Source organism: Megalobrama amblycephala, linkage group LG2, assembly GCF_018812025.1.
Source record: "Megalobrama amblycephala isolate DHTTF-2021 linkage group LG2, ASM1881202v1, whole genome shotgun sequence".
NCBI lineage: Eukaryota > Metazoa > Chordata > Actinopteri > Cypriniformes > Xenocyprididae > Megalobrama > Megalobrama amblycephala.
The window spans coordinates 58121139-58132355 of NC_063045.1; the positions used below are offsets into that span (position 1 = coordinate 58121139).

The 11217-nt window shown below is 39.9% G+C and overlaps 1 protein-coding gene across 1 annotated transcript; it reads right to left on the reverse strand.

The window, feature by feature from the left end:
• Nucleotides 1-9336: 9336 nt before the first annotated feature.
• On the reverse strand, nt 9337-10937 carry LOC125262989 (granzyme B(G,H)-like). The gene is made up of 5 exons (XM_048181825.1): nt 10734-10937; nt 10488-10638; nt 10233-10377; nt 9691-9942; nt 9337-9605 (listed from the first exon to the last, which is right to left on the reverse strand). Exons 1-5 carry the CDS (start codon nt 10792-10794, stop codon nt 9450-9452), a joined length of 765 nt encoding a protein of 254 aa, XP_048037782.1. The 5' UTR covers nt 10795-10937; the 3' UTR covers nt 9337-9449.
• Nucleotides 10938-11217: the final 280 nt, after the last annotated feature.

The following is an 11217-nucleotide window of genomic DNA, read 5'->3' on the forward strand; positions in this document are numbered from 1 at the left end:
TAGGCACTTTTGGCTATTGACACTTACTAGTTTAGATCTAACCAATCATTATCTAACACTTGGAGTATAAAAGATCAGTACTTACACATGTCTGAGTTCGCAGATGCTGACGCCAACCTTCACCTCCATCCTCCCCATCACCACCAGGATGGTCCCTGTCCATACCTCCCAGGGGGTCGGCTACACCCCTGCCTTCATCTTCAGTCAGAAAATGCAGAGTCCGCACCAGTCAGGATGTGAGCTACGGACGGGCCCTACGCCAAAGAACTTTATCTTACCATATTTTGCTTGCTGATTGTTAATAAATATCATTGTTACGTTATCTTGCCTCCCGAGTCTTGACTGTTCAGTTTCTGCCTAATATATCCCTCCACCGGTGCCACTGTAATGATATGAATGAATGAATGAATGAATGAATGAGGCATTTATATAGCGCTTTCATATGATCAATGTTATTCACTTTGTCAGTTTTAATGTTGTGGCTGATCAGTGTATACTCATAGTGTAACCCTGTTTTGTACTTTTAGTGGAAAATTGTGTAGTACAAATGTTGACTGAGAAAATACAATTACTACAATTGTTCCACTTCACATTCTCAGAAAAGTTTGAAATATTTCAAAGGATTAGCAGCTCTCAAAAAAACATTTTAAGGACAGGAGGTGGGCCACTCCTTTTACTTTGAGACAGTTTCGACCTGGTATTAAGGTGGGAGAAATTACTCCTTTCAAAGCTTCGAATCAATTCACAAAATGATTCAGTTTCGAACTAAGCGTTCCAAACCCAACACGCTGGTGACACCTGCTGGTCAAAACAGTGTAAATGCAACAAAAACTCAGGCCAAAGATGCATAATATTGCACATGACTATCTTTGCTTAATGTTATGAACAGCAGCTACGCTACTTATTCTCCATTTGCTTTTCTGTTTTAGACTAGAGAGGACATCAGCTTCAGTTTGGATCCAGCCTCTTAAGAAGACCTCAGATGACCAACACCTATGAAGAGATGGCGCCAACTCCTGCGAGGATTTCAGAAGACGCAATCATCTGGATCAACATGCACATTGCACAATTTCTATATCCTAATTATTGTTAATGTAATTCATTTTTACAGGAGCTCATTGCTTCTACGTTCAGTTAAACTGCTAACAGTGATTGTAAAATTAATTGCCTAAATTATTACATTTGCTAACTGCATTGTTTAAATTGTGATGTTGACATGCATTCTCTGAAAAGCTGCTTTGAAATTATATGTATTGTGAAAAGCGCTATACAAATAAATGTGAATTGAATTGAATTGAATTAAAAACATCTTTTATAAACCCATCGCAAATGTTTTATTGAAAGTGAAATCTATCAAATGTAATTAACTAATCATCTGATAATATTAAATATCAAGTGTCTGTATAATCTGTGTTCTTTTATCAAGTATCAGAGCTTGTTTTGTTTGTTTCATATTGCTCAGCTAAACAGGGCAATAAGAGACTATTTATCACTGCATCACACCACCCCCTACTGTCTCATCTAGTACAACAACCCCCCCCCTAAAGCAGCCAGATGAAAGAAAAAACAAAACATATAAACTATACCATATTCACATAGGAAAATCAAAACAAAACACATACATGAACTTTGAACACTGGGAAAAACAGTGGTCTAATAAACAATCAGCTCCCACACAATTACATGTTCAATACACCTACATTCATACACCATTAAAATATACAAATCACATTTAGACCATACATTACAATTAGTTAGCCTTATACATTAAAAATAAATAAATAAATAAAAACACCTTCCTAAGTTTACGGTCAGGAGCCGCTACTGGTTAGAATGTTGGAAAAATACAACTTACCAAAATGTCAGTCTCATGTAATTGATCAATCACGTCAATGTTACATCTACCTCAGGAAAGCCATTTAATGACCTTAGCATGTTAGCTAGAAAAATGAACTATTGGCTAAATATGCACTATATTACATAGTTATATTTTTAGTCATATCATTAAAAATATTATAACTTTATTAGTATAAAAAAAACCCGAATTATATTCATTTGAGTTGTTAATTTTAACCTTTAATAATATGGGTCTACCAGGCAGCTAATATAAGGATTTCTGAAATGGAAACCGGGGACATTTCCTATTTGAGTGGTCAATTCACCGAAATCTCATTTGTTATTATCTATTAATTAAAAAACAGGGACAATACATTTTTGAATTGTTTTGTTTAATTGTTCTGGGTTCCCTATATTATTAGCCAACATTAATACTTATTATGATTTAATTTATTATTAGGATTTTTGGTCTGGTTTTAATACAATTCACCAAAAAACTATTAAACTAATAGTAACCATTATAAAAACAATATGCCTATTATGTTATAGCAAAAGTACGACTTTACAAAATCACATTACAAAAATAAAACAACATAAATATAAGATAAATAAAACAGCATTTAACAAAGCTTTTTAACATGTATTATTGAATTTAATAGGCCTATTTTCACTTTCACAAGCTGTTTATAGCTGTTACAGCCACTGCCATAACACATTTACATTTATGCATTTGGCAGACGCTTTTATTCAAAGCGACTTACATTGCATTATACTATACATTTATATCTGAGTACGTGCAATCCCTGGGATCGAACCCATGACCTTGGCCTTGCTAGTGCCACGCTCTAACCACTGAGCTACAGGAAAGCTCAAAAGAGGGATGACACAACGGCTCGGTCAAAAATGGGAATTTATTAATGAGACAAAATATAACAACAAGTGGGAGAAATTAGACAGGAAAATAAAGGGATAAACACAAAAGAGAGCGCAGCTCCATCTCGGGACGGCCGCTCAAGTTCCGCTGCCAAAGTGTGGCAACTTGGCTTCCTTTAAGCACGGGAAAATAGTCCACAGGTGTAAAGGATCTGCTGAATTAGGACAAAGGTAAATCACGCTTTTCCTACCCCTAGAGGGCAGGCAAATACATAATGCATGCATGTAACAATAGCCTACAGAACTTTTTGGGCACTTTGGGGTTTGTGGGAATTTGTTTATGCACAGCTCTCGCCACAGCATTTCATTTGGCTTGAGGTCTGGATTTCGACTGAACAATTGCAACACCTTGATTTTTTTCTTTTTCAGCCATTCTTTTGTAGATTTGCTTGTGATCTTCAGATCATTGTCCAGTTGCATGTTCCAGTTCCAGTTCAATCTCTCATTTTAAAACAGTTATCACTCTCAAATCTTTGAAGTGTGTACTATGCAGAATGAAAAATAAACCTTTATTCAAATTATGAATGGGCTATATACAGAAAGCGAATAAAGAGCGCTGGCTTTATAATCAATGAAGCTGATATCACTTCAGTTCAGCTGCAGCGCAAGCTCACTGACTGAGTGAAAACTCCTGTTACAATGAAACTCTTATTTACTTTGTCATTATACTTTGTTGGTTATGAATAAGAGATTGGCCATTGCATTCACGTGCTCAACAAACATATTGGCTACAATGCTGCAAAAACATGTTGTAAACAGATCCGTTTGAGGGTCTTCACAGCACGCTCACACAAATACGCACTTGAGCATTTGAAAGCAGCGCCTATCAACGGGTACCGGATTGACCCGATATTCAATACTACTGTAGAAAGACTGGTCCTGTTACATTTTTAAAGGGAACCCCGGGTATTAAGACTTGTATGGCTTAATAAAATGTAAATGATTTCTCTTACTGAAATATGTAGTAGAAAACCCATGAAAGATTTACATTATTTAAAAAATCCATGACATATTTTGGACAATGGAGCGCCATTTTGTTTAGGTGCACAGTGCATTCTATGTCGATGAGGTCAAATGGTTACACTCGGTGAGCTACTGACGCTACCCTGTTGCTATTTTTACTGAAACACAACTCGGAATATAATATACAATGCCTCATTGTGCAGTTTTGGTTGTAATTTTCAGTCAAAGGGCAACAAGAGAAGAGATGTAAGTCTTCACTGCTTTACTAGCGATAAGAGGAGACAAAAATGGGAAGTTGTGAAGAATGTGGAATTAAAAATTAAGTATTGACTTTCTTTTGACAACCCTACAGTAATGTGTTAGCTAAAAGATGAATTGTATTGGCTTGAATTGTATTAAAAGCACCAAAAAAAACAACATAATTCTTACAGAATGAAGTACACCTTACAGCTACAATTTTAGTCATAGTCTCTTTTGTGACCAAAATTGTCAGTGTTTCCCACGATCAACCGGTGGGAAAACCTTTGGCCAATCTCTTCCCCTTGATCTGGGATTGTGAAGACTCTTTTGTGGTTTTGGTGGTGTAGAGTTTAGAGAACTGAAGAAAAAAGTGGAAATGTCTGTCTCTCTCTCACACACACACACACACACACACACACACACACACACACACACACACACACACAGCTTTGTTTTGCTATCTGAGGACATTCCATCGGCGTAATGGTTTTTATACTGTACAAACTGTGTTTTTTTATCCCCCTACACTACCCCTACTCCTAAACCTACTCATCACAGAAAACTTTCTGCATTTTTACATTTTCAGAAAAAAACTCATTCTGTATGATTTATAAGTTTGTTTCCCCATGGAGGCCAAACCCACAGGTTCCACATTTCTGGGCGGAGGTGAAATATCATGCCCTCCGCCTGAGATAGAAGGTCTCTCCTGATCAGAATCTTCCAAGGTGAGCCTTCGGGGAGAGATACAAGGTCCAAGAACCATATCCGAGTCTGCCAGTAAGACGCTACTAGCAGTAGACTTATCCCCTCCCGGCGAATTTTCTCCAGAACTCCTGCGAGCAGAACAATTGGGGGAAACACGTACAGACGTAGCCTCTGCCACATCTGTATCATGACATCCAATCCCAGAGGAGCTGGATGTGTTAGGGAGAACCAAAGTAGAAAGTGCATCGTATCCTGAGACGCAAACAGATCCACTTCCGATTGGCCATAAATCTCCCAGATGAGGTTCACCGCCTCGGGTTGAAGTCTCCATTCCCCTTCCTCAGCCCCTGTCTCGACAGGATATCTGCTCCTATATTCTGGGTCCCCGGAATATAGATTGCTCTCAAGGAGAGCATCTTCCCAGGGGACCACAGGAGGATCTTGTGTGGCAGTTTACATATTGGACACGAACGCAGACCCCCCTGTCGATTTATGTAAGAAACCACTGATGTGTTGTCTGTGCGGACAAGCACATGATGGCCCCTCAGGTCTTGGAGGAAATACTTCAACGCATTGAAGACCGCCATCATCTCCAGGCAATTTATGTGCCACGAGAGATGATGACTCTTCCAAAGACCTTGAGCTGAGCGGCCTTCCATTACCCCTTCCCAGCCTGTGAGAGAAGCGTCCGTCGTGAGTGTGATTCGACGTCATTGAGCTCCAAACACAGGACCCTGGGACAGGAACCAGTTTTTCTTCCATATAACCAAGGCGCGGAGACATCGCTGTGTGATCTTGATCATATGAAGTGGGTTCCCCCTTGGGGAAAACCCTTTGGTCCTGAGTCTCATGTACAGCAGGCCAAAAGGTATCACGTTGGACGCTGCTACCGTCAGAACCAATAGTCTGAGAAACTGTTTTACAGTGAGTGACTGGCCTAGTCTCATTTCTTTCATGATTGATAGAATAACAGCTATACGAGTGGGTGAGAGAACGGCCCGCCTCGTCACTGAATCGCATACCACCCCAAGAAAAGTGGTCCTCTGTACTGAAGAAAGCACACTCTTCTTGGCGTTCAGCCTCAACCCCATTTTCCGTATGTGTGCGAGAATGACATCTCGATGCCGAACCGGCATCTGTTCTGACTGTGCTAAAATCAACCAGTCGTCGATGTAATTCAGAATGTGTATGCCCTGCAGCCTGTGCGGGGCAAGTGCTGCATCTACGCACTTCGTGAATGTGTGGGGTGAAAGACCTAGGCCAAACAGAAGGACCTGAAATTGGTAAGCTTCGCCCCCAAAAGCGAACCTCAGGAACTTCCTGTGTTGTGGAAGGATGGAGACATGGAAGTGTGCACCTTTTAGATCTATCGTGACAAACCAGTCCTCAGACCTGATTTGAGTCACGATTTGACTCAATCTTGTATCTTGAACTTCAGTTTTCTAACCGAACGATTTAGATGACGTGCACTAAAGTTAGTCGCACCCCGTTGTATAGAGAAACCGCATACTGGATTTTGTTCCCTTTTTCTATAATATGCAGCACCCATAGCGACACATTTGGTAGACGTTTCCACTCTGCCAGATAATCTACTAAGGGAACCAGCCTCTCGAGGCTGGCCTCTGGTGTATTGAGAGCAGCCATCTCTGTGACCTGAGACATACTGGCAGGAACCAACCGATTTGACTGCATTTTTAACCTCCTCAGAGGCTGCGAGTGTGATGCAGTGTCTAGTGACACAGTGTCTTGTGAGCGCTAAATCCCGAACTCCTGGAGACCGCTGCCCCCGAAGCACCAAGGGTCGGGGTTGGCAGAACGGTCCCTGAGGGCAGAGACGGAACGGTCCCCATATGATGAGGTGTACACCGTTCCGCCCTGCGGGGGGCTGCCCTCAGAGGTCTAACACCACTGGCGTCAGGACCTCTTTTCACCCGACCCGAGCCTTCTTAGCTTGAAGAATGACCCTCAGATCAGTCTTTGGCTTCGAAGGCTTTGGTTGAGAGTGTCGTCCCGATCCACCGTATGTTTGAGGTGGAGCACGAGATGCGACACTCTCTTTTTGCTGCGCTCGATATGAGGAGCTATACGGCTGGGGCTGCTCATACCCATCAGCCCCAGAGGATGGATGGCGGCGTGGTAGAAATTTTTTAAAAGGCTCCACTTGCTTTTTGGTCTCTTGAAACCTCTCGACGACTGTATTAATGGAGTCGCCGAAGAGGCCAGAGGGTCCAAGCGGGGCGTCAAAGAGAAAAGCCCTGTCTTTATCTTTTATATCTGATAAATTGAGCCACAGATGTCTCTTCGTTGCCAACACATTATGCAGATCGGAAAAACCCTCCTTGAAAGGAAGGCCCAGACGTGGTGAAGGTGTTGTGCTTGGTGTTAAAAAGCGCTCATCTAGTTTGCTTTTTGGACGAGCGCCAGTTCTCTTGGCTGGTCAGTCGATGTTTAACTTTGACACAGCATGAGTCATCACCTCCACCAGCTCCTCATATGCTGGGGAAAGAGATGGCGAATCATCTTCCCCCATTCTGACGCTCAGCACATTCAATTTCTCAGAACTGGAGTGTTGAAACGACGGTCTTTCTCCCTGGGCGGGAGAGCGAGATTGAGCCATGGATCCGCTGGGTGAAGGCAGAGAAAGAGCGCTCCCGCCCATCTCAAACCCCTCCAACAGATCCATTTGCGATCCCCATGATTTCTTTCTTCCGTGCTGCCTCAGCAGCGGCGGGTCCAGAACCATGGGGAATGCTAGCCTGATCACTTTTCTCGAAAAGTGTCAGGCGGGAGTGTGGAGCGTGCGAAGCGGCAGCCTCTCACAATGCTTGCAGTCAGCCCCCTCGACGGCTGACAGAGCATGCTCCACTCCCAAACACATAACACATACGTCATGTGTATCCCCACCTATTAGAAAACGAGGGTAGGGAGGAACACACTGCTTAAATGTTTGTGTCGCCATAATACTGTAAATATTGAGCTGTGCTAAATCGGGACAGACAACAATAAATAGACAAGGACAGTTTCACATAGAGCGCTTTGCTGAGGCACAAAAGCTAAAGCCTGTCTTACTGGATGTGTTTATCCTTTCCTGGTCGTGACGTTCAGTCTCGCCATTGGACTAGATGACATACGTGCATTAGACGCTTTCACGCTGAGGGCGTTCCCAATGCATTCTTACTGGACGCAGTGTGAGTTTCCTCGAAAGGGAACTGTCATTTGAAGCTTGGGAGCACAGACTTAAGTTTGGTCTCATTTTAAAGAAGACCATTGGCAGATTATTGTTGAAATAAAAAAAGTTTAAAAAGTGAAACATAAAGGCCTGGTTTCACAGACAGGGCTTAGACTAAGCCAGGATTAGGCCTTAGTTCAATTAGGACATTTAAGTATCTTTTATAAATGTACCCTATAAACTGGTGTGCATCTTGAGACAAAACAATGGCACTGACAGATTTTAAGATCTGTCAGTACACGTTGCTTTCAGTTAAAACATCTCAAACGTACATTTCAGTCTGGGACTAGCTTAAGCCTTGTCTGTGAAACTGGATGAAAAGTTTTAGTGGTTTAAGATTATTAAAATGATTTATGAACATTATTTTATATTAAATTTATATATATTTTATGAAACGTTGAACTCTAAAAATGCTAGAAAATCAAAGCCATAAATCTAAATAAGTTGTATTCCAAATTTGATTTTTTTTCCCCCTTACTACTATTTTTTATTGGTTGTTTAATATGTTTTCCTTATTATGAAAACTGTTTCAAACAAAGTCTTTTTTTTTTTTTTATATTGCAATAAATCATATCATATCATATCATATCATGGACTTTATATGAATTGAATTAAAAAAAAATTTGTTTGTCTACAAAGCCTTAAACAATATCGCTCCTCAATTCCTGTCAGAGTTGTTTACTGAGCATAATCCAGTCAGATCACAGACCAGTCATCTATTACGGGTATCCAGATCTAGACTGCGATTCAGGGGGGACAGAGCCTTGGTAGTAGCTGGCCCAAAGTTGTGGAACAAATTGCCTTTATCTATCAAATCAGAACCCACAGTGTCTGAGTTCAAAAGTAAAATCTGTTTTCTTGTGCGTTTAACGTCTTGTGAATGTCTATTTTTAATTTTTGGTGATGGACATGGGTAACTTTATACAGCACTAGTCAACCAAGGTTGTTTTAAATGTGCTTTATAAATATAGTAAACTTGAAACTTAAACATGTTATTGTATACAGTACTGTACAGAATGAGAGAAAGTGGGGGTGTTAACATTTGTAATGGGTGTGCCCTCATACTGATGACGTGTATATGTGCCTGGTTATCTATAAATGGACAAATAAAGATGTTCTGATTCGACAGAGAAACCGAGTGGTGTGCATATATGTGCATAAATGTGTGTGTGTGTGTGTATATATATATATATATATTACACTTAATCTGCCCCATGTGTGATGCAATCCATGTTTAATTATAAATTCTGTTAGATTGAGAAATCAGTTGAGAGCTTACCAGAATTTTTTTTTAAACAGCACAGTTTAAGATGATATTTCTGTTTTAAAATGTTTTTTTTTATTACTGTAACTTTGACCAACAGTTTTGGATATTTCATTTTTTTTCCCATTCAATGAGGGTGTTGCCTAAATTATATATGGTTGTGACAATGAGAACACTTTGACTATAATTGATGCTTGCCATTTGATACTTTTATTGAAAGAAGGTTTATGGAAGAATTCAAGAATAACATTTCTTCCTTCTTTAGTTTCCATGAAGTCATTATACATTTCCAATTACTGTACGGATCCATTGAATATATGCTGAAATCTTAGTATACACATTAGGACGCTCAGGTGAATTACATTGACCAGGTTGACCGAAAGATGTGATACCAACAGCAGTGTTTCCACAAACCAAAGGACCTCCTGAATCCCCCTGTTAAGAAACACAGATCAACACATCAGTAGTGAAACCATTTCATACATTACCATAAAGTCTGTGAATCATCTTTTGAACGTACAAAGCAGGTTCCACCACGTCCATATACACAGATCATCTGTGAGACTGAGAATGATGGTCCCCATCTATTTCTACATTCTGTGTTATTCATTACGGACACTTTTGCCTCCATTAGAACATTGCTCCTTGAGCCATCAGTCATCAGTCTTCCCCAGCCGGCAACGCTACAGGCAGCCTCTGGTTTGACGTCTTTTCCTTCATTTGGTAATGGTATCACTCCAACCTTGTTGTTTAGATTGACTTTTTTCTCTAGCTGTAATTAAAAAATACAACCATTTTTAATAAATAATCTTTTATATGACTGAAATTTATTAGGTTATACTATTGCTGAAAAGGCATTTTTTGTTGCTAAACAGAGAAATTAATCAATAATGTAGAAAACAGACATAAAGAGGCACTTGGCCATTTACACAGAAATGATTTAAATCCCTTCAGTAATTTTTAAATCAAGAAATTGCGATAGAAATCCAAACATAGTGGTTTGTGCTACTGTTTCCTAACTGGATAGTATTTCGAAAGACTAAATGTATTACAGATTGCTACCTTCAAAAGCATGATGTCAGCATCAATTCGATAAGGATTGGATTTATAGTTTGGATGAGGGATGTAGGACTTCACTCTGATGTGATCTGAACTCTTGCTGTCCCTTAAGTCATGAGCACCAACAACAACCATCAGAATATCATATCTGTTGAAAGAGCGTATTGGAAATGGTCATTTATGTCATAACTGATATACAGGTTGCACTTCAGTCCTTATCAGTCAAAACATTGCAGTTCACGCTAAACAATCTCTTACCCGTTCCAGCAATGTGCGGCAGTCAGGACAAACTGATCAGAAATGAGGAATCCTCCACAGATATGGTGCCCATATGTCTGAAGAGAAACCATGTAAGGTCTGGAGTGGGGTCTGACTTCATTGCCATTCACTATACCCACATTCTCATGAGCTGAGAGAGAGATAGTGCTGTTAGTCAACTTATTCAATTAAACACTTGTAAAAGTCATCGTAATATGCTGTTAAATACAGAAAAATCAGTCTCACCAGTGAAGGTCAGGTGTGGCAGCAGAGAGGCCAACAGGAGCAGAGAGATGATGATGGTCATGATGAAGACGATCAGTGAGCTCTCACTGGCTAAACATGGTATAAATATACTTCAAAGGTGGGTGGAGTCACTGAGCTGACTGTTACTTACTTCTTTTTTTAATATTGTAGTATGATCAACACGATTAGAAGTATTGTTCTTGTTAATCATTGTGGTTTCATTGAAGCTACAGACGGTTTGAATGATAAGAATTAAGAATGTAAGCATATATCATTAACTTAGTGTACAAACTTATTTGAACTACAAAATATGTTTTGCACCTAAAAAAAAGAAAAGAAAAAAAAAACAGGTGGTAAAATAGAAGGACAATATGAAAATGTGACCCTTTTCACAGACTGTGATGACACGTGTTTTAACGGTCATCAGCATAGTAAATCTTGCAACGTTTTTTATATTTTCAATTTTTTTTATGCATGTACATTT